This window comes from Pleuronectes platessa, chromosome 6 (assembly GCF_947347685.1).
Source record: "Pleuronectes platessa chromosome 6, fPlePla1.1, whole genome shotgun sequence".
In the NCBI taxonomy this organism is placed as follows: domain Eukaryota; kingdom Metazoa; phylum Chordata; class Actinopteri; order Pleuronectiformes; family Pleuronectidae; genus Pleuronectes; species Pleuronectes platessa.
In genome coordinates, this window is record NC_070631.1 from 13,301,286 (window position 1) to 13,324,223 (window position 22,938).

At 42.8% G+C, this 22,938-nt stretch overlaps 2 protein-coding genes across 9 annotated transcripts in view; both read right to left on the reverse strand.

The window, feature by feature from the left end:
- si:dkey-151g10.3 (serine/threonine-protein kinase WNK3) overlaps nucleotides 1-14,053 on the reverse strand; it is a 36,866-nt gene extending 22,813 nt beyond the window's left edge. For 5 of the 7 annotated variants that reach the window (XM_053424311.1, XM_053424312.1, XM_053424314.1 and 2 more), the window contains exons 1-2: nucleotides 13,721-14,053; nucleotides 4,180-5,357 (exon numbers count right to left, since the gene is read on the reverse strand). In XM_053424311.1, the coding sequence (XP_053280286.1) occupies nucleotides 4,180-4,911 (732 nt within the window). In that variant the 5' untranslated portion in view covers nucleotides 4,912-5,357; nucleotides 13,721-14,053. The remainder of the gene's footprint in view (nucleotides 1-4,179; nucleotides 5,358-13,720) is intronic. The other 2 variants (XM_053424316.1, XM_053424315.1) reach the window with 1 other exon arrangement.
- Nucleotides 14,054-16,137: 2,084 nt separating this feature from the next.
- fam3a (FAM3 metabolism regulating signaling molecule A) lies at nucleotides 16,138-21,853 on the reverse strand. Of its 2 annotated transcripts, none has more exons than XM_053425216.1 (10): nucleotides 21,582-21,853; nucleotides 20,902-20,933; nucleotides 20,685-20,792; nucleotides 20,256-20,279; nucleotides 20,019-20,145; nucleotides 19,621-19,679; nucleotides 19,485-19,535; nucleotides 19,287-19,371; nucleotides 18,051-18,177; nucleotides 16,138-17,340 (listed from the first exon to the last, which is right to left on the reverse strand). In XM_053425216.1, the coding sequence occupies exons 2-10, from the start codon at nucleotides 20,912-20,914 to the stop codon at nucleotides 17,242-17,244; spliced, it is 693 nt and encodes a 230-aa protein (XP_053281191.1). In that variant the 5' UTR covers nucleotides 20,915-20,933; nucleotides 21,582-21,853; the 3' UTR covers nucleotides 16,138-17,241. The 2 variants fall into 2 exon arrangements, with proteins under 2 accessions (XP_053281191.1, XP_053281192.1); XM_053425217.1 differs by lacking the exon at nucleotides 21,582-21,853 and adding an exon at nucleotides 21,356-21,575.
- Nucleotides 21,854-22,938: the final 1,085 nt, after the last annotated feature.

Sequence of the window (22,938 nt, forward strand, 5' to 3'; positions counted from 1 at the left end):
AAAGGCGCTTCAGAGGGCTCAGATGATAATCACATCCCAAGTGCTCATAATGTATTGAATTCTGATTAGGCTATACAGTTAATGCTTGTGTGTTGTGTGGTCAATGTTTCAAACATTCAACAGCAATTGAATCTCTGTTAGCGGTTGGGTAATGAACGTGGTGGTGGGAGGACACAGCCCGAGGGACACTTGCCAACTGTTAGTGCCCTAGTTGAACATGCGTCTGGTCAGTTTGGTTGGATCAATTCCATCCGGGTCTAGTCAGTTCAGCTCTAGGTCCGATTCAATGTGGCCTCTACTAATTTTAGGCAGCCATAAATAGTCCGCCTCTGCTTTTCCTGGCCTAAGCCAACTGGTATTTCATTAGGAGAAGTAATCAAGTTAATCTCCCACTCCTTCCTTGACTGATGTTGTTGTTTCAACCAAGGAATTATGACTGGGGAAAAAAATTCTTGTTTAAAGACTTAAAGCTAATAAAGTTCTCTAAACATCTATTAGTTCTTACATGTGGCAGACAGATGGCCTAGCCAGAGATTCTGTCGCAATTTTGTGAATGGCTTAATTATCATGTCAGCTGTCAAACTGGGGGGTCTCAACTTTATACAGGGTAACAAGTGGTCTCAACTCTGTCAGAGGTGAAATCTAATATTAATACAACTCTTTGAAGTGTCAGGTGCTCGAGGTGTCAGGTGCTCTACTTAAGGATCAGTGTTGCCACTGAGAAGCACTGCATGGTGTTTGTACCAGTCTGTATCCTACGCTGACATTTACCTGCAGATAAAAACTAAAAAGCTGGAAGATTATATTTTAAGTATTTAAGGTGGTAATCGTCATTGCAACCTTCTGCACTTTAGTTATTCAGATCTGAATGCCGCTCTTGTGCTTATAGTCCTGTGAGTGTGAGCCGGGATGAGCCGGGCTGGGCCGGGCTGGGCCGGGAGGGTCTGGGATGACTGGGTTGAACCAGTCTGATTTCTGCCGCCCGAGTTGTGCTGTCTGTGCAAGGTTTTTGTTCCCGCCGGACAGGCACCCACTGTAATTAACTCCCTGGATCACTCTGCATGCTCACTCACACAGACAAAAAGTGATGGAGGAGAGATGGAGAGAGAGAGAGAGAGAGAGAGAGAGAGAGAGAGAGAGAGAGAGAGAGAGAGAGAGAGAGAGAGAGAGAGAGAGAGAGAGAGAGAAAGGGTGGTGGGCATACAGTGTCATGTTGACACAGACGGACAGGCGGCAACACAGAAATATAATACATACACACAAGACATACAAACACATCTACTTTGAGTGATGGATGGTAAGGAGCCAGCAGGAGAGATATGGCCCTGCCCTTTTAGGTGTGGAATTCCCCGGGAAAGGGGGCGAAAGGAAGAGAGGTGGTGTTCTCAGACTCCGCACTGTGAACTTTAACTACCCATTCTTTCAAGCTCCATTCGGACAGCTAATCCCCTGGCTTCCTCTCTATTTGGACACATGAAGAGAGGAACTAGGTGCTCCCAGGCTGCAGTCTCACAGGAGAGTGGGGATAGCGTCAAAACCATCAAACGGTTATTGGCTGTATGTTGCACATCATCCTGTATCGTTATGGAACGTGGACAGGTCGTCTGTGTCTGCGGTTTGAATAATATGACCCGCCTTTTTAACTCGACTGTTTTTTCAGAATCAAAAGAATTTCATTTGTTGTGTCTTTCACAACAATTACAACAAGAATGGCAGTTAGAGTACATATATCAGTATATCAGTTCCCTAAGTGTGCCTGATCTTTTTCTTTGAGAAGCATTAATTGTTTCTTGGGAAAACTGTTGAATAATGGTCTTGCAGTATTAAATAAAGTGATTTTTAAAAATCCGCCCCGTGATCTGGATCGGCAGCAACAGTTAATGTCTTCTTCCTGAACCAAGTCACATCCTTCCACCAAATTTCGTGGAAATCGATTAAGTCCTTTCTGCGTGATCTTAAAATAGAAAGTAACATAAAAAGGAACAAACAAACGGACAGGGGTGTATAAATAACCTCCTCGGGGGAGGTAAAAGTAGACAAGATCTTAACCCTTAACTGAGATTCATCCACAAGCACTGGCTTATAAAAACTGCCAGTCATTATAAATTACAAATTAGTGCTTGCATCAATTCTATCATTATTAACACAGCAAGCTAATTACATCCTATTGTTCATGTTCTGATCACTATCCTCCATCTTATGTAAAAGCTTTGGTAAAGTGGAAGAGGAAGTACAGATCAAGCGACCGGACTGACAAGATTCCTGCACTGGATCTATCAATAGGTGTGTGACCAAGCCACTTTGCTCTGTCTGTGTGTGTGTGTGTGCGCGCGCGCGCGCGCGCGCGCATGTGTGTGTGTGTGTGTGTGTGTGTGTGTGTGTGTGTGGGTGTATGTTTGTTAATGTGTCTTCCCTGCATGTGGTAACTTAGCATTAGCGAAACGATTGCTCAGCAGGAGGGATGCCTCGGTAATCTTCTGTTTGGCTCATCGTCTCTCTCTGTGTCTCCCTCACCTTCAACCCCTGTGTCTCTTTTCTTTCTAGCACGCACTTCTTGTTGCTCTTGTCCTGTTTCGTGTGCCTTTGTTTTTGTAAGGAAATATAATTACACACTAAAATATGCACAGAGTTTTACTAATTGACGTCGCGGATTGATTTTCCATTAATGTCCTCGTGCTACATAATTGCTAATGCGATAACAAGTAGAAATCGTGGGATTTAGTTTGACCCAATGCATTTGTGGAGAGAAAATTGGATATCGCAGTTGCAATATGTGTGCGACAATCAGCTTAAGCCTAATCTTGTTTCACTTTTTACATTTGTCTTTTTTACCAGCTTAGGTTTGCTCACACTCCTGGGTCAAGGCTAAATGCAGCACAGTTGAAAGAGTCTGCTGGGGGATCCTTGGCAATATGAGATACCGTCACCAGAGCCCGACTGCTGATGTGAGGCTGATTCACTACGTGCTGGAGTAAAACCAGAAAAGGTGTTGGGGACATGCCTGCTGCTTGTTAGTCCAACAGAGAGAGGCCGGTCTCAAGGATTAGCCAAGGCTCTTGTTTTGGGAATTAGCTGCAAACCAAACACATGACTGACTTTTCTCACACAAAGCCAGCAGTCAAATCAGAGGGCTTAGCATAACACTGCTCTCTATTGTGGGGCCAAGAGTCAGAGGGATGCGTTTCTTCTCTCCTCCACAAGTCTGTCTCCCACCACATGTTGAATCTGCACCATTTAACAATGTTTCCCCTTACGTCCGAGCATAATGACCACGGCAGTGCTCTGGTATGAAACATGCATCATATTGCATTATTTCCCTCCTACTGCAATAATGTGAGGGTTCGTGACATAGATGTTTGCTGTTGTTACACCCACATTTGTTCTTCCCTTTTCAAAGCTTCCTTTTCAGATGAATATTTCCATTTCAAACCTCATTACACTGGGCAAGAGTAGGCAGAACAATAACTTCTACTTTCACAGTGTGTTCAACTGCTTGATTAATGACACAATATGCTTGATTAAAAGCAATTTTCTATATAAAGTAATCAAGTTTAGAGAACATACGTAAAAACAAGATTTTTATTCTCAAGAGCAATGAGGAGACCCTAATCCTCATTAAAGAGGAGACCCTTTCCTGGATTTGAACCCTTCACCTAACACACAGTCTCAATAATAAAATCCCCTAAAGTGAATAATCTCCTTACATTTTATGAATGAATTCAGGCCATTGCAGGAAAATGCTGTATCTAATAGGATATCCTCTTACAACAACAAGAAGTGCTCCCAGCCTACAATTCTATTATTTATAACAGCCCTAGAAAAGCAAAGCCTCCATTTTCACTTTGTGTTGTCACTCAACTACAAGCGATGCTCCTCCTCTTCACCCCTGTCTCCACTGAACTGCCATCTCACAGTATGAAAAGCAAACACACGACGTGCTGAGATTCCCCGATTTGGAGAGAAAGGGCTCCTGGGACACATCTAATGATATTCACTTCCAAAGCACAACGCTGGGTTTGAAGTTCACTCTATTTTTATATATTATTTGTTTCCATAGATTTACATTCACCTCTCACGTTGTCTGGATTCTTTATGTGCATTGATAATTTGAGGTTTATTTCATCTTTCCGTTTATTATACCAGTTAGATCAGAAATCACAATTAAAGAGTTTGTCTTACCTGGAGTTCACACCAAGCCACCTCTACCCAGGTCTCGGTGTCCAGGCCTTTATAAACTGTTTTGAAGGCTCCTCTTCCCAGTTCTATGTCAAACTTGAGGAACCTTCCTCCAGGAGAGGTGGCCACAGCCTTCATCTCTGCCTCTTCCTCCAGCTCACGGTCCCTTTCCTTCCCCCTCTGGATGGCTAGGGACGAAAGAACATCCTTTCCAGGCTCCTGACTGGAGCTGACGCATGATGGGTCGTTGCAGAGCGCAGCACAGGTCGCATCAGCCCCCTGCTGTTCGACACTGCTGGTGAAGACCGAGTCGGAGGAACGCAGCTCCAGTTGCGGGGCACTGTGGGCAGCCTCAGGGGTCACCTCAGGCTCATCGTCCTCCTCACAAACCTCAACGCTCTTCCTGAAGAAACGCTTCTCCCTCCTCAGCTGCTTCTGACCAGTGTCGACGGACAAGGAGCGTGTGTAGAATGAAATCGGTTTGAGCATGGTTTCCTCTCTCTCCTTGCTGGCTTCCCCTTGTCCTCCTCCTCCTCCTCCTTGGATCCCTCCATCATCTACTCCTGCCGCTCTCCTCCCTGGAGTCTGGGCGGAGGAGAGGTCTGACGGGTTGCTCTGTGTCCTCTCCCACTGTTGGTTGTCCCGGCCCTCCCGCTCCGTGTCCTCTTTCCTCTGTCCATCAGGTTTCTCTGAGGAGTCCTCAGTGCCTGTGGGCTCTCCTGGGTCAGTAGCCATGGGGAAGGGCCTTTCCCACCCCTCCTGGACCTCCTCCTCCGCCTCCTCCAAACCTTTGCTCCTCCGTCAGTCCCCGTCTCTCTCCTTCTGTGGTCACACACTCACCCCTTCCAGTCTCTCGGGCAGTCCTTCCAGTGCTGTAAATGCCTGAAGCCTTCCCCTGGTCAAACTACTGACCCTTCTCCTTTTCTCTCTCTCCTCTTCTTTGAAGATTTACCGTAGAAACAGAAGGGTGAGACCACAGCTGCAGGATGATAGTTTCTGTCCTCACTTTCCTCCTAACCATTTCCTACATTTTCTTCAGAGCCCACTTAGATGCAGCACTAATCAAAGAGAGCCACACGTCTCCCAGCTCTCTCAAAAACACACCCGACCAGGAGTTTTATCTGTTGGGGAGCTGCAGCGCTTTTCTTTCAAACTGTTGAGTGAAAATCTTCAAGTGAACCCTGCAAGACATAAACAAAACATTGCATTAATATTCAGACAGTCAGAGGAGAGATGTCATGTTGTTCATTTTTATTTCCACTCTCTCTCTATGAGAAAGTCAGACACTGCTTGCATCTAAATAGGTTAGAGGCTGCCCTGTAAATGATATGTATTTATTTAGCAGTTCACCATTCTTGATGACCACTAATAGCACTTTATAGTAGAGTTTTGCCTTTTACAGACACACACACACACCTTCGGTACGTCTATGTGCAGCATTTTCTGTATCACACATCAATCACACAGCTGTCAGGTGCAGTTTGGGGTTCAGCGACTTCGGCATTTGAAATTGAGAAATCAAGTTGTAACTTCACAAAATAAATCTTCAACACAGGAGAATCGCAGTCGCCAAATGACATGAAATGCTGAAACATTCCAGTTGGGAGTAAGAGTTATAACTGTTTCATCAGCTTTTTCTTCTCTGACCAAACACTGCTCATATTTGCAAAAATAACGTAAAGTTCGAATAGCCTGTCAAACTAATTCAGCAAGCTTATCTGTATAGATTTTGAGGAGGTTCATAATCGGTGCAAATATGTCCTTTAATAAGACAAAGGGTTAAAACTTCAGACACTAGAAATGTTTTGAACATAAACCTCATAACCCTGCGTGATCTTGCTAACTACAGGCTGAGACATGTAGGTATAGAGTTTCTACAGCAAAGCTGATGAGCCGGGTGTTTGGAGGCTCATATATCAGTATATGTAACACGCTGGTCTTGTTTGTAGTTATATGTGCTAATATCTGCATGGTTGAAAAACAACTATGACACAATGAGACATTACAAACTGTGCATGAATCATAACAGTTCTCTAAAAATGAGCAAATTCTAAACTCGAAAGAAGCATGAAATGAGTGTTAAAATAAATAAAACCCACCTAAAAGTCTATGAGACTTAAATTCTGATGACTTTTCACAGCATTCAGATTAATGCTCAGATTTGTAAAATGTGTTTTGCTCTTTATCAAGTGTGCGTCATTCTCTGCTCATTGAAAAAAGCTCCACAAACATCACTCTTTCTAACAATAATGTGACATTACTGAAATAATTGTCAACATCGACTATCTTGATTTAATATTTGTCATATCGCAAAGCACTCGATGTTTGCTCAAGAAACCTGAAATAATGATGGACTCTGACAGCCAACTACTACCAGTATGTATATGAGTATTTCAAAACTCATATCAGTATTCATATTTCTTCTGCCGAACAAAAGTTTTGCTGTTGTGATCGCTTAAATCTGAAGTTCCAACCAGAGTCTCCTGAGAATATCGCCCGAGCCTGCATGGTCAACAAACGCCCTCAGTGCGTTCATCAGCATCTTGTGATTTAAGTTGTGTTCAACAGCTCCATTAGTAACAGAAAGCTGCAGTTTGAAGTACACGATCCCAACCATTAAATATGGATGATGAACTATAGGCCAGTAGAGTGTGAATAATTCATACACTGGGGGGGAGACTGGGGACTCTCCAACTGTAGTAGAGTGACTGCCACACATCCAGAACAAAGGGCTCATAAATACACACACTATGATTACGATTATCAACAGAGCGGGCGTCAGCCGACAGTGTAACTCAGTGTGTACCCAGTCACCCATTCAGGCCCGGTGCTAAGAGACCATTTGGAATTGGTCCTCTGTACCTTCCTCTGGCAGCAGCAGGTGAAACCAAACACTGTGACATGGCAATCTCCCCGCAATACCGTGGCTCATTCCCAGTTTGGGTTTGTGTGTGAGAGTGTGCCGTATGTTCATACAGGTGTTGTATCTCCTTGGCCTTCTGCTGACAGTGATCTGTGGAGGACCCCAACGAGTCTGAAGTTACTCTGGAGCTTGTACATACAAGACAGGGTGGAATGATGATTGGGCAAAAGCAATAAAGTCGGCATGTATCACGGAGCTGAACAGACAGGAAGAGAAGACGCTAATGCATGCCAACAACATAAAGCTGCACTGAAGGAATGTGGTTGTCCTGGGAGTGAAATAGTGCCGCTAATGAAAAAGTAAAAAGTGCAGTCGCGTTTGGGCCTTAGGACAATTTGCATATTAATTCCCAACTCACCACATATTACTTAACTACTGACCACGTGGGATTGTCCAGAACCACTGCTTTTAGCCCCCCGACTCCTGTCTAAGGTTACAGCACTCTTAGCTATGAAGGTATTCACAAGTACAGTCTTGACCCCTGAAACGCGCTCCTCCCTGCCAGACAGCCTCAGTCGAAGCTGCAGCATGAAGTCTAGACTTTTTTCTTCAATTCTAATGAGCAAAGCCCACCGTGACCACGAGGGGCTCGTCTAGCGGCCCCCAGGAGCTATTATCTCCTTTATAACACCGCAGTCATTAGCACTCACATCAGGCCTGTTGTCTCTCCAGGCTCAAAGCAAAGGACTCCGACGTGCAATGCTAGTACCTGTCAATCAAATTAAAAACACAATTGGGCCGATATGGACCAACTGCTTAGAGGCTCCTGAGGAACAAGAGAGGTTTCTAGTCCGGCAACATTACAGAGACAAAGACACACCCACTGAGAAACAACTTTAATTAGGATCAAGCCAATGGCCTCTCATAACACACTCCACACCGCATAACAGTGTGTAACTACACTAATTATGAAATCAACATATGCCACCTGTTACGTTAAACTGTCATTTTAAATTAGAATATCGATTTAGACTATATATATATAGATGTCAAGTATCTTTCTGTGAACTGTGGTGAAAAACTTATAAATGCGTAAATACAATAAGCAAATGGATGGATGTTTTTTTTGGCTGATTCACTTAATCATATTTGTGACAAATCAATACTCATTCACTTATTCAATATTACCAAACAGCCATCCTGATGTTAAGTCCCTGATGTTCTGATACTCTGGAGAGACTTCAAATTGAAATTGTAAAGTAAAATCTCCAGTTATGGTCTGATTTTGATTAATCGAATAAGCTGTTTATTAATTGTATATTTCATATTCATTCAAATATACCCGTCACATGTCCCTGAATTCAATACAATGCAATCAAATAGTTAAACCAACCACTGAAAATGCTAAGATATTCAGTGTAGGATCACTGAGGGTCATTAAAAGTACAATGTGAAGCTTTGGCTGTTCAGGTGGTGAAGCAGTGTAGGATCATAGGAGTTGTTGTCACCATCCGCATTGCCGATGAAATCTACTTGACGTGACTCAGGCGCAAAAAATGTTCACGGACGAGGTAAAGTATTTAAGTTTCATTCACGTCGTTAAAAGATTGCAATGAACCAACAGCTCACTGGCTAGCAGTTTGTTTTTCCTTTGTCATATTGTTGAGAACATTTTGGATCAGGACAGTAGGGTTGCAAAGGGGCGGAAAATTTCCGGTAAATTTCAGGTAAGTTTCTATGAGATTAGTGGGGAAAGTATATTAACATGCTGATTGAGGATTGTTCATCTGTCCATCTAGCCTCTTTCCATTCATTTATCCATCAATTGTAAAATATTTTTAAAGACGATTCCAATTGTTTGGCCAACTATTTATATCTCTAGCATTGCATTAGTGTTTTTTTTCAAGCTTTTATCTCATCTTATTCTACAGAACAATTCCACATGCACTATCTCCTGTGTGGAGACATTTCACCCCAGCCAATGTAGAAGGAAAGGCTGTGTACATTTGCAAATACGATGCAAAGACCCATGTTAAGAATGACACAGATCCAGAAGCATATAGTCAAGTGCCCAAAGTTTCCTCAGGGCTCAAATCAGCCTATGACAAAACAAATGTTTATATTTATGTCTGTATTTGACAAGGTAAATACAGTTAGTATAAATTAACCACACAATTTCCTGTTAATTCCCGTTAATTCCCATAGAAAGTTTCCAACTTTGAATATTCCTGGAATTTTGCAACCCTACAGGTCAGTAAACAAGTTTACAACATAAACTACATAGGTCTGCTTTAGACATTTTTTATTTAGAATTGTTACATATTTTATATAAAAAAACTATCAAAACTGTCTTAATTATAAATCAACCACTCATTTCAGCACTGATAGAGAACAGATCGCCGCTCTACTCTATGAATACTTAGCTAAAGGAAAATAGTTTGTGTTTGGGTGATCCAGAGGGGGTGTACTGTAGTGTACAGTGAGACCCAAAAGGTAAAGGCTAACAGGATGTGGTGAGCATAAAAGGGGAAAACCAACAGGCGATAAAGAGAGGGAAGTTGCCCTTTAAACAGGAGCTTATTTGCCAATGTCCCCAGGGCAAGGAGTTCCCATGAAAGCCACATACCGGACAGAGTTATCACAGTACATCAAACACGTTCAAACCCATCACTGTCTCTCACACCCGCCCAGTCTCCCATTCAAACACAAACACACACACACACCCACACACAGATTGTGTGATACCAACTCACACAGCAGGTTCAGACAAACTGGGTTTCACTCCTTATCTCCATCTCACACTTTTTAAAACATGGACCAACACACACATATGTATCTATTAAAAGCAAACCCTCACTGGCACCAGAACAGCATGTCCGCTTTCAATGAAAGAATGCTAAGAGGAATTTCCTGACACCAGCCAAATGACCAAGCAACCGGCCATGTGGGCGACCGTGGTGAATCAAAGTTGTGGATAACGAAAAACCTACGCTGTGGCTGAAACTGTGACATCTCGCTCCGGCGGCAAAGTGTCTCCAGCGAGCGTCAGACTCACACGTTGGAAATCCTTCTCTGTTAACTCGTCCATCAGTGCTGTAGTACATGAGAACCGAACATATGACGTGTTGCACTCTGCCTGCCCTCCAGGCTTCTGTGAGGCTCCTGCACGGTGAGAGCACCTGCAGCTGCCAAGCATTTCTGACAAGTGCAGTGAACATCGTTGTGACACCTTTGCCTCACGAGTGCAGGGCTTGTGATATCTATTAAATTCTAAAAAAAATCCACAGGAAGCCATGTTTGTTTTCGCTGGAACTTTTTTGAGCCCAATAAAGACGAAATGAGAGAGAGGCCCAATATGCACATTAATCCTGTGGAACCAAACTGCGGCTGCAAAATTAGGCAGGCAGACAAAGGACGAGGCAGGGGACTCTTGTTTTTGTGTGTGTGTGTGTGTGTGTGTGTGTGAGTGTGTGCACGCAGACAGTGGCATTTTTTTGCAATCGAGGGGGACATGTAGATGAAAAGAGTGAATCAAAAGTGGCGAGGGGGACAGGAAGGGATTGTAGTCGGTGGGAGCAAGCGCACAGCAGAGTTTCAAAAAGAGAGGGAGAGAGGGAAGGAGAGATGGCGCGAGGGGGGCGAGCAGAAGGGGTGGGAAAAAATGTGTGTGTGAAAGAGAACAAGAGGGAGATAAAGAGAGGGGGGTGGCACAGACAAAAAAGGGGGCTGGGTGGGATTTTGCCTGATAAAATATGTGCCAATGTTTGTGTGAATGAAAGCAGTGACTATAGCTAAATTTCTGCCCGAACAAAAGCAGCTACAGTTGTGCAAAGAGAGGAGGGAAGAGGAGAGGAGAGGAGAGGAGAGGAGAGGAGAGGAGAGGAGAGGAAGAATGCTTTTAGTGGTTGGACAAGGTTGAAAACACGAGGTGATTACATTAGCATAGGAATAGTTTCCGTTGCTGTGTCCAGTGTCACAGATTCGTGGCACAAACACACAAATTGTGTTAATGTGATGTGTCGAGTTCGCTGCTAGTGTAACGCGAGTGTCCGCGCATGAGAGCTTGGGGAAAATGTGACGGACATTTTACGAAAACAGGTGGATGAAATGAATCATCAAAACAATCAGCTGAGTAAATGATGATGAAAAGAAATCTAATCGAATTTCAGGATTAGTATCCTCTGATTGTTTACCTTTCAGCCCTAACTGTTTTATTGGTTGGTTTGTTTATTTGAAAACATACACAAAAAAACAAATGAACCGATTTCCACGAACCTTAGTGTGTCAGGGAAGAACCCATTCAACTCAGGATAAGGGGCCAAACTGGGAATTTTGCCAGGAAATACTTCGAAAAGAATCCGGCACATTTAGGGAACTGATATTAACGAGTGTGTGGAATTTGGTGCAGATTGCTTGAATTGAGGGGGACTATTGAGCCGCTCTAATGGGTGCCACTATTTAGAGCAGATTTTCTTTCTTTTAAACACTTTTCCAAATGTATATGCCTATTACTAATAGTATAAAAGTCGAAATGTAAACCTAAAAGAAGTGCAACAGGTCAACTAGAACTCACGGGTAAAGTCAGAATAGAACAAGGGTATTATCAGGAAGTATGCATGTAGGATTGTTCATCAACTTCCAGCTACAGTAGTTTGCATATAATCCCTTTGTTCATCACTCGGTTCAACAGATGAAAAGTCTGCTTGAACTTAGTTGGCTGCTGCTGCTAGAAGTCTGCACCATATTCAAAGCAGTGCCTGCCTGTAACTATACAACAACCTTCCTCCAGATGATTAATGTGCAACTTTTTCCAATTCAGTCCCACCGAGCTTTAAAGAGGAGATGTAGGCCGAGCTGTGTGGGGGAGTGAGGGCAGAGGTTCCACAGGTTCTGAAAGCTGCAGGCCAGAATTCAAACAGGCCCAAATGTGAAGCATCAGAGGACTGCCTGTAAAATCCTGCGGCTCAGCTGTTGACCAGGTTCAAAACAAAGGCCCTACGTCGTCCCCAGGACACATAACTGTAAGTGGCAGGTGTGAACCTTCAAAGGACACACGTTCTGTCTGTGCTGCAGTCACAATTAAAAACAAGAGGCGATCGGACCAGGGTTGTGTGGCGCTGCTCGAATGAATGACAAGGTTCAGGATGAGCGCTGTGCAACATGCACACTGAGGGAAGAGAAGGAACCCACCAGCAAGTGTTGTAGTGAGGAGATCGAAGGGTTCACCTTGGAAAGCATCAAAGTGTGTGCACTCGAACCAGAGAGGATAACAACCTCAAGCCGGCTCCTTAACCGCTCCCTCCTCTCAACCATCACACGACTTGGTGGAGCACACGCTGCCTCCCCGTGTGTCTTAGGTTTTGACAGCGCTTTTTGGGCGATCTGATGAGAAGAATATCAAACGCTGGACCACTAGAATCAAACACTCAACGACTGTTCTCCTCCCCATTAGGGGAAACTCAAGGCTGAAAATCACAACGAGGACTTTTGTCCAATCCAGGTCAAGCATGGGAGAGTGGACTGTAGGTAGCACACACAGAGTTCTGTTCACTGAGAGAGAAGAGAGAGAGGGAGAGGGGGAGATACAGAGAGCACATGTGTTATCTAACTCCCCCTTTTTTGTTCTCTTTTATTCCCCTCAGCGAGCAGCACCAGCCCCCTACCAGAGGATCCCTCTAATCCAGGTGAGAGAGGACACCGCCTTAATCAACCAATGATGAATTAGGATTACATGGTGCCAAAGTGGCTTTACTTCTCCTGGAGCTCATATCAACGACTGATCCCCACCTTCATTCCCGCAAATGGTGTGTGAACTTTGATGGAGGGTGGAGAAGCCGGAGATCAGTGTTGATTTTAGCCGTTCAGCGGCTGTCAGCTGTTTTCTGCAGAGGAAGCATCCTCTCTAATGTTTTGAGTAACTCACTATTGCTCTCAGTGGGACTATCAGACACAACTTTTTTATTTATGTATGTATAATATCAATACAGGAGCTGGGGAGGTTATGCTTAGTGTTATACATAATTTATGGACATCCATAAGCAATCGTTAAAAAGCTATCAATTCATGTGATTTTGCTACTTACAGGAGACATGTTGTGCAAACTGTTTAACCCGAAGACCCCACGATGGGACCGGTCCTGTAGAACTACGTGTCTCTGAAGCAAAATGCAATTAATGCACGTTATTTATAGGCTACAGCGTATGCAACACAGCGGTGCCTGGATGTGCAGGCACCATGAAGTGCAGCTATTGGCTGGCATGCAGCTCAGCTGACCCTATAAACGCGATGCCAACGCTGGAAGACACAGGAGTACAGTCACCGTGCAGGGCGAGTACATTGTGTCTGAGGCGGCCGAGACCATCGCCACAAATCAAACAAATCCCCCCTGTCAAACCCACCCACCCTGCCTGGTCTGCAGGGACCCGAACACACCGTCCAAGGGATGGGGATGGACGGTGTGGTGTCTGTGGGCCTGTCGGTGAGTCAGCCCACAGCTCTGCACTTGACTGGAGTGATTTCACTTGATTTCTTTCACGTTAATAAGGCGTCACAGGAGAAGACAAACACCCAATAAGAGACCGAGTGGATAATGAGGTTAATTGTGTCTCATGAGGGATCACAAAATCAACAGAAATGGATGTTTACAATCTGTGATAGAAGATAACAACAAACATCACTCACCCCGATGCAACATGGTAGCCGGTCGGTCCGTAGATGTATTTAAAAAGCAAAAATTAAAAAAGCCGGTGAGCGCAGACAGCTACGGACAACTCACTTCTTTATTCCTGCAGCTATTTACAAACGTTCGATTTACAACGAGCTTTCTGTCTCTACAAAAAGATTCCACACCCGCGGATGCTGATAAAAATACAATTACAAAAATAAACCCATCGGAGGACAAAAAACACCCGTCCGTTTGTTTTCCTCCTTAAATTTCACCCGGGCTTCGCTCTCTCGCGGCGGAGTCGGTGTGAGGATCCCCAGCGGAGCCGTCGAGCCTCGGCTGGCGTGCGTGCGGGGAGGCGGGCGCGGGGCACTTGGCGGACGAGTGTTCCAGTCCCAGCGACGCTCGGGCCGTTTGCTTCACCGATTCCCAGCCTCGCTGCGCGGCCGGAACATTCACGCGTTGGCCCGAATATATCAGTCAGTAACTTATGTACATAATTTACAGCGCGCGGCTCCGGCGGCCTTCAGCAGGTTCTCGTGTGGACTGAGCCGCTCCGCCTGTCAGCCCCCACTTGCCACAGGGCTCATCTTCATCATCTTCCTCCTGAATAGAAGCAGCAGTTGGGCCAATCCACCGCAAGAGGGCAGCAGCGCGACGTGTTTAATCCACAGACCATATGCTGGAGCCTGTAAAGCTGCTTCTTATATGACTGTGGTGCTGCGTTCACGTGCGTCCGAAGTTACAGCTTCTCTGAGATGAGATGAGATAAGATAAGATAAGATAAGATAAGATAAGATACGACAAAATATGAAAGATGAAATAAGATAAGATAAGACACTACAAAATATGAGATTTACAATAAGATATGATAGGATACGACAAGATATGAAAAATACAATAAGATACGATAAGATACGACAAAATATGAAAGATACAATAAGATAAGATAGGATATGACAAGACAAGATAAGATAAGTTATAACAAGATATGTCAACATAAGATAAGAAATGATAAGGTACGATGATATGTGTATGGGAGTATGCTTGATTGTATATACTTGGGCTTATTAGGGCCCGAGGACTGACAGGCACTGGTAGACAGTGCTATTGAAATTGTAAGGATTATTATTATTATTTAATTAAATCTTTTATATGATTTTTTTTAACAAATTGTTCACTTTGCCGACAAAATTTATAATCATATGATATAACGATACAGTTTGTATCGTTATATCATAACGATACATCTATAAAGATGTCTGTAAACATGTAGGAGTAGAACAATAAAAAGGAAACATGGGAGCAGTGAGATGATAACAAATACCTGGACCCAAACATAGAGATGCCATCTTTACTCAGGTCAGGACACACAGGAAATTTGAACAGTTCATGCAACAGGCTGCATTTTGAGTTACTGCACAGGAGTCTTTGCCCCCATCTTTCCTCATTACCATCAATTAATACAACAGTGTTTATATTCTTTATATATGTTTGTTTGTGTGTACGTATTCCTGTATTTGAATCACATTATCACTTGTTTTTTTTAAACCACTATACAAATAAATCAGTATTATTATAGTTTAATCGAGTAAATTACAGGATGTTATTCATCTTAACCAATTTTTGTATTCAAAGAAAGACATTTTAAAAAGCAACAGGCAATAACATGTTGAGTAGCAGAAGTATAAAGTTGCATATAATAGAAACACTGAGGTAAATATAATTTTTACTTTTCCTACTGCTCAGGGTGTGAGTATATGGAATCGTGAATATTTTTATGAATATTTATGACAATAATCTATAAATAAATTCAGTAAACATTTCCAATACATTTTCAGTAAAGGTAGATCACATTTTATTCCAACATTCTTTACTCTAATATTTTTATTGTTTGAACAATTAAGTCTGTAAATGTATTTATATGGTTCTCGTTTTTACATGGCAATTAAATTCCCCAATGTGAAATTAAACATTGTGCATCTTATTTTAAACCTTGTTCCTATTCCTATAACTGCTTTTCCCTTTGAAAAATCTCAAAAGCCATGGTCCTTCAAGATAATTAGGGTCGTTGGGCTAACACGCAACTCGCAATGACGCATTTTTTCTAACGACACGTGAAGGCCCCGCAACACATGCCAATGGAAGCACGGAATAGTTCTTTGTTTTATCGTGACCCCGCCACAGGTCGGCGGTTCATCGTGATCCGCGCGGTTCTGAGCTGCCTCTGGTTTCACTGATCAACCCGGACTCCTCCACGTGTGGTCAGCAGCGTTGATCCACAGCCTGACATGTGCTGGGTGAAGAACATGCCCCGGGCGGAATGAACCGAGTAACCCCACTGACACTCGGATTTGTGTCGCCCTCTAGCGAATTTCTTCAAGTACCTCAGCTGACTTACGACCACTCATCCAAAATAAAGACACACAAACAATTCATGGGCAATCATTTAATTCATTATTATTATTCATCCACATTGTCACAATATAAACACAGACCTGGATGCTTTGTTAAGAAAGAACAATGACACTTAGAGGTAATATGACGTAATCCAGGAAAATGCAGCTGAAATGGACTTCTAAACATACATAAATAATCTTTAGTGTTTCTATCTGTTGAATATTTCCTTCACGTTCGGCTTGCAAAATGCCAGGTGGATACATTCCCCCAAAAAATTAAAAAACTAAAGACAGACACACATTTAGGCTGAACCTCTTAAACAAAGCACTCTGTGGGAAAATGAAAACAATAAAACCATGGGCAGTGTTGGATGAATCCACTCAATCAGTCTGCTGTGTCTTGATAAAAGTCATCAAATAAATAGGTTTAATCAAAGTAATATGAATAATTGCTGTTTAAAGAACCTGTAAACGTGTCAAGCAATAACTGCTATGGGTTTTTAGGAAACAATGACATCTACCACTATGCATAACAATATCATAGCCTTGTATATACCACGGGATGAAAACATATTTCAACAGATGTAAATATAAAATCTCCACACAGACAAGGACCGTAGCAAAACTTTTAAAAACTACTAGTGGACCTCAGATATTTGTCTGGTGCTGATGTGGATTAGGTTTCCATTTGCCGGTTACGACACCTCATGATCCTGTCACTCAAGCTCACAATGACACCCCGCAGGCAGACTTGAAGAGAGGAGATGTGTCCATTTTTCTACAATGACTTTGGAAGACCTACTCCAGCTGTATTCATTCACTAGATGTGTTACTTTTTGGTCATGAAACATACAGCCTATCAAGTTTCTTTACCAACTCGAAAGGTGCTCACAAACCTTTTAATGCACACATCTTCCACAACAGGTTCCAGGTATTATAAATATGTCAAGTCTGTAGACAAACTTTTCAGTCAGCATTCCTTTCTCCCATTAGAAGAAAAATTCAAAAAAGGTTACGTGGCACAAAAACTCTGGGTTTTTCAGTCGTTCGGCAGCTCCTTAGCTTTCTAACAGTCATCTGGATCCACTGCTGCCTCTGCAGGTGCTAGTGAAGTGAGTGTGATGGAAGGCATGGCACAGTTATCCTTCCAGCGGTGGTCGAAGAGGAATGCAGCCGTCCATCTCCAGAGACTCAGGCCAACCTTCGTACTTGTTGTTGCTCTTACTGTTCTTCATGCGCTTATGGAAACAAACATAAGACAAACCGAAGCAATTTAAACAAAACCAGGTTCTAACGGGTTAGAAGCTACTCATAATAATAATGTGCACAGTAATAATCAAATGCCTTTCGACTATGCTCAACCTGACAGAGTTCAGACAATGAACAATAATCATTGTTGATAAATAAAAAGGGACAAACAAGCAACACTCTTTTCCAGTGTATACTCTATAATCATATAATCTATTGCACTTCTGTCCGTCCTGGGAGAGGGATCCCTCACATGTGGCTCTCTCTGAGGTTTCTACGTATTTTTACCCTGTTAAAAGGGTTTTTAGTAGTTTTTCCTTACTCTTGCTGAGGGTTAAGGACAGAGGATGTCACACCCTGTTAAAGCCCTATGAGATGAATTGTAATTTGTGAATACGGGCTATACAAATAAAATTTGATTGATTGATTATCACAACGTCCTGTAACTTTAACTGGTGAACATCACTACACTACTACTATCATTATCTCTGATATTGGAAGCGTAACCCTTCATCACGTGTTGTCAAATGTAGTACAATTCACAGTATTAAACAAAACTACAACAATTACAAGACTTTCTCTTCTGACACATCAATTAATTATTCTGCTGCATTTTATTAATTATGTATCATGACGCCATTGTAAATGGATTGATAATATCGTCTGGTGAGAACATTTTCTGGTAGTAATTGCAACATACCTGCTCAAAAGGACTCTTGTTCTCGATGCCCTTGGCACCTACAAACACCCAGCTGTCTCTGAAGGCCAGGTCCTTCACAGCCGTGCTCCCCAGCTCCTCAAAGAGTCGTCTCGTCTCGTCGTTCATCCTGCCAGGGCACGGTGGCACGTTAATTATTAGTTCGGGCTCAAAGGTTACAGTTTATGTTGAAATTAATGAAGTCCTTATAATACTTCTACGTCAGGTTAGGGTTATGCTCATTTTGTTACTCTGAAAGTAATATTATTGTTTGTCAACTAAGGACTCAGCCACCAGATGTCATTAAATGTCAAATTAAAACATTCTGACAGCACAACAGCACGCTGTCAACCACACTGTCACATTATCATTCCTGACTGCAACAAGGAATTATTGACAGTCAGCAGCTGTTGGTTTATTAATCTGGCCGGACACAAGCTCTGCTGCTGTTGTGCTATTAAAAAGCTTTTTCTTTCTAGCGAAGCTACATAATCATTTTTGGAGAGATGTAATTGCTTGAAATATCTACGACTAACAATTTGTCGCTAAGGAATTTGATTTGAGGCGTTTCTAGCACTTGGGACATAGTGCCAGTGCAACGTGTGTGTGACCCATATTATCAGGTCAGAGCAGCAAAACTGCCTGTGTGACACATGTGGTTCACGCCTCTGTGCAGCGCTGTGTCATCCTGAGATTTGGCATCTTTCATGTGGGATATCTAACAAAGACAGGGAGAACTGTTGAAAGTCGTATTGATGTACCACCAGCAACACTACATAAAACCATTCACTGATTTCAGTCTATAAGCTTTTTCCAAATAAGTCACAGACATACTAAACAAAACCAGATAAATATTGTTGTTTTTACCAATTTAGCCATTGCATCTTATTCAAGAAGCTACGTGGAGGTCACATGTTTACTATAAAGTCAGAGAATTAAGCTAATGTTGACATAACTACATGTCAACATCTCTTCCTCTCAATGTGGATAAACAAAACAAACAAGTGTCTGGTGTCTGGTTACGATTGCCCTCTCTTCGGACGGCTTATCACCATTGGATGATTATTAATGCCGACAGCCAATATTGAAAGCAAACTCAATGTCTGCAGCTGACGATAGCAGAGCCCCAGTCAACATGCAGGTGGTATGAACACAGCAACGCGAGCCGCAGCAGTTCAGCCAGTTGTTGTCACCAAAGCCGACCAGGTGTCCCAGGTGTGAGAGGAAATGGATTCTTACTTTGTCGCAGCATCATCGTAAGAAGCCACGAACACGAGTGTCCCCTCGTGGAGCGGTCGGAGGAACTTCAACAGGTCAGAAACATCTGAGAATGAACATCAAAGCAGCTGTGAACTTTGACTTAAGGGTAGTTACAGTTGAGACATATGTACCAAATGAAATATGTGACACACGTGTACTGTGCATGGATTGAATTACCTCCTGCCCACATATCAAAGCTCTTTGTTTCCAAGAGCTCACCTGTTACCCCTGAAACAAAGAATCATCAGTTCTCAAGCAAAATTAACAAGAGCATAAAATATTTAGAGGAAAGAGTCAAGGCTGTCTCTCTTACCATTCACCAAAGCTATGTTCAGTCCTCGGCCAACGTTGTTCTTCACACTGCTCACTAACCTGGGTGACATAAACACGAGAGGTTGAAGCGCTAACCGAAGCACGTTAGGAGAACTCTTGTGTTACCCGTACACATGAATCTACACATGTCCGCTAGCTACCAGGCACTTAAGAAAAGACAAGCGATAATAAAAGACTACAGACAAAACCAAAGAGGTGACGGACAGACAGACTGAAAGAATACTTGCATTCAGCTCCCCAGACAGATCTGGAAGCCTGGTTATGACAGCACAGAGGAAAAAAGGAACAGAGAATGAAAACAAAACCAAACAAACAAACAAAGGAGACAGCAGGGGGAGGACAAACACAGACTAATGGAGAGAAGGCGTTCAATCTTACATCTTGTCCTCCAGGCAGATTTTGGGACCGATGACGTTGGCAGCACCGGAGACCAGGCGGAAAGCCAAATGTTTTGGGGGACAGGGAGATGAAAGTCCACATTTATACCTGCGAGGATGGGGTTCGGCTGAAACATGCAAAACGTTTGTCAGTGGTGATGAGAAGGAAGATAGAAATGCGACATTATCAAAATGATATGTGACTGGAGAGTCATGTCATACTGTTCCTACTATTTACCTGGAGTTGGCTCCTCACTTGCACCTGAAAAAAAGAAAGGAAAAACGTTATAAATACCAGCTTTAGATTCAAAGTGATAATGTATAATTTCAGAATGGTGTTTTATATTATTTCTAGACAGACCAACACTTCGAATTTGACCTTTGGGTTTTTACTGAAAACTGTTGACTTCATTTTGTAGTCTATCACATGTGTCTCAAATAACTGTTTCCCAGAACCCATTGATACATCTTCTAAGTGCTTGTTTTGCGTGATCAACATTATAAAACCCATAGAAATTCAATATCCAGCCCCCCTAAATTCCTCACATGCATCTGTGACAACCACAAAATGTTGCCAATCTTGTTTGATAGATAGCTCAACAAATTTCCTGTCAATCAACTACTCAATTGATCACTTCTCTTCTATTTAAATATCCATTTCTCTTACCACTGAAGAAATGTCGCACAGCTGAGCCACTATCCTCTCCAAAGAAAGTGTTTGCCAGCAGCCATGTGAGCCCTACCAGCAGCAGCACGGCCACAACTCTCAGGGGGCCTGTCAGAGAAAAACAGGACCAGTTCAGGTCCAACCACACTTGGGATTGAAACCAGACCAACTTAATTCCACTGGAATGTGATAATAAAGAAATAAACCTTCAACCCACCTGTTAATCTCATGATTCACCGTCTCATAGAACTGGGTGGAGAAGAAATAATAATGAGAACAAAACCCTAGTATCAAAACTTAGAATCAACATTAGGGTGGGGTAAATGGCAGCCATGTTTGAAAAATGTACAATTTTAGAAACCTAATTGAGTCAAAAAGTCGATTTACAATCATAGATGTTTTAACCAATATGAATAGAAGGTATTTGGGTAACTTTACAAAGTTCATCACACATGTAAAAACACTGAACTCTTTATATTACTCTACATTATCCTTTGCTATATTTTGGTTTTTGTCATTGACGTATCTGCATGTAGGTGATTCCATATTCAACTTTGTCACTGTTTGCTGACAGATGGAAATAAAGTTGAGTAAAAAGGAAACAGCGGGTCTTACTTTAGAGAACTGCTGTTAACAATATCTTATCAATAAAACGAATGTGGGACACTTACCTTTAGTAGAAATACAAGTCTTGAGCAATATCGGTATAGCACAAGTTTAGTCTAAAATGTACACGTTCGCCGGAGAGTTTCAGTTTCTCTACAGTACAAGATGGCTCTGAGGAGCTGAGGTGTGACGGGACACGAGCCGAAACTAGTCCCAACAACACAGAAACCCCTCATTGCAACAGACGAACTACTGACGTGCAGTAAACAGGAGAGACGACAGGTCTCTTACCTGCTGTGGGGGGGCACAACTCCTCCACTTCCGCCTGGTATCGTCTGTTTTCCGTCACCTCAGCGGTGATGTAATGGACGGCCCAGACTCGTTTTATTTCCTCCGCTGTTTCCTCATCGAGCCTCTCATGAGATAAATGAACTTTGAACACGCTCAGTGAGGCGGTAACGCAGGTGTCACGGTGGATGTTTGCGGTTTTCCCATTTGTCTTCCGGTGAAACTGCAGAACTCCGGTCTGCGGAAACCGAGGCTGCGCGAGCACTGTCACGTGACCACCATTTCTAATGGTGCCGCGTTCACGAACTGTCGGCCAGATGTGTGTCCTTCCCTGTCGAGGCTTTGAAGCGTGTGTCGAGTTATCCAGGAAGATTGTTGTGAAGTGCGTATTGAGGCTTGGGTTGATGACGTATGTGGTAACGTTAAAAGCCTCGCGAGTAAAATGTCCATATTTTACGTGTTTAATGTTATCCCTAGTAACACAAGCACAGTGAAGCTTCGGCCCGTGAACCAATTGGATGGACAGCTTCGATGGACAGCTTCAATGCTTCATGAAGCTTCATCTCGCCATCACTACTGCCGGCAGAATAAAACTATTGCAAAAAGTATTTTTCCGTAATAAATGTCATATGTTTCATCCATTAATGAAAATATAGTAAATATTCTAACCTGGTTTAGTTTTTTGAAGACGTTGAACAATATTTTAAACTTAATTTCCGAATCATTCAACAAAAAGGCTATTAAAACTTCTACAGGATACTTATATGATGTTTATGTATATTTAAGAAACATATATGTATATTGAAGCACTTTGTAACCTTGTTTAGATAGGTGCTATACAAACAAGTATACATGTTACAACCCTATGTATACTGTTGTGGGTGGAAATCAAAGGAGAGGAGTCGTCGTTCTCAAGTTGAAATTAAGCAAGTTTATTCAGAGGTCACAGGTCAGGAAAACTCGGTGTCCAGCAATTGAACATGCATGGGTCTCTAGTTCTACGCAGGAGGCTGCACAGGAAAAGAGGCGCTTAAACAGAGTGCGCACATAGGTTATATATTGATATATTGGGCATGACTGGGGTTCGTCTTGGATTGGTCAAAATTAGATGGAGGCCGCTGCATCTAGACGGGACAGTGCCTCATCCTATTGGAATGACGCGTGATGAAGATATCGTACGTGCACTCCGTTGTCGTGGTTAACAGAGGTCATAATGTTCCTGCCTCAAAGCAGCTGCCTTAGTGTGTTGTGTGGGAGAGATTTTAGGCCAAGGTCTGCCCATTATCTGCTGTTGGTGTTCTACTTTGTGTGTGTGTGAATTGAAACAGGGAGCTGGGATGTGTGGTACAAAGTGTTGACT

What these genes read in the sequence shown, in the direction of transcription:
- fam3a (XM_053425216.1), bottom strand. An exon ending in AAGTGAGGAGCCAACTCCAG is followed by an intron (nt 20,146 to 20,255) that starts GTAAATAGTAGG and finishes TGCATGTTTCAG; the next exon opens with CCGAACCCCATCCTCGCAGG. An exon ending in GAACATAGCTTTGGTGAATG is followed by an intron (nt 19,536 to 19,620) that starts GTAAGAGAGACA and finishes TCTTTGTTTCAG; the next exon opens with GGGTAACAGGTGAGCTCTTG.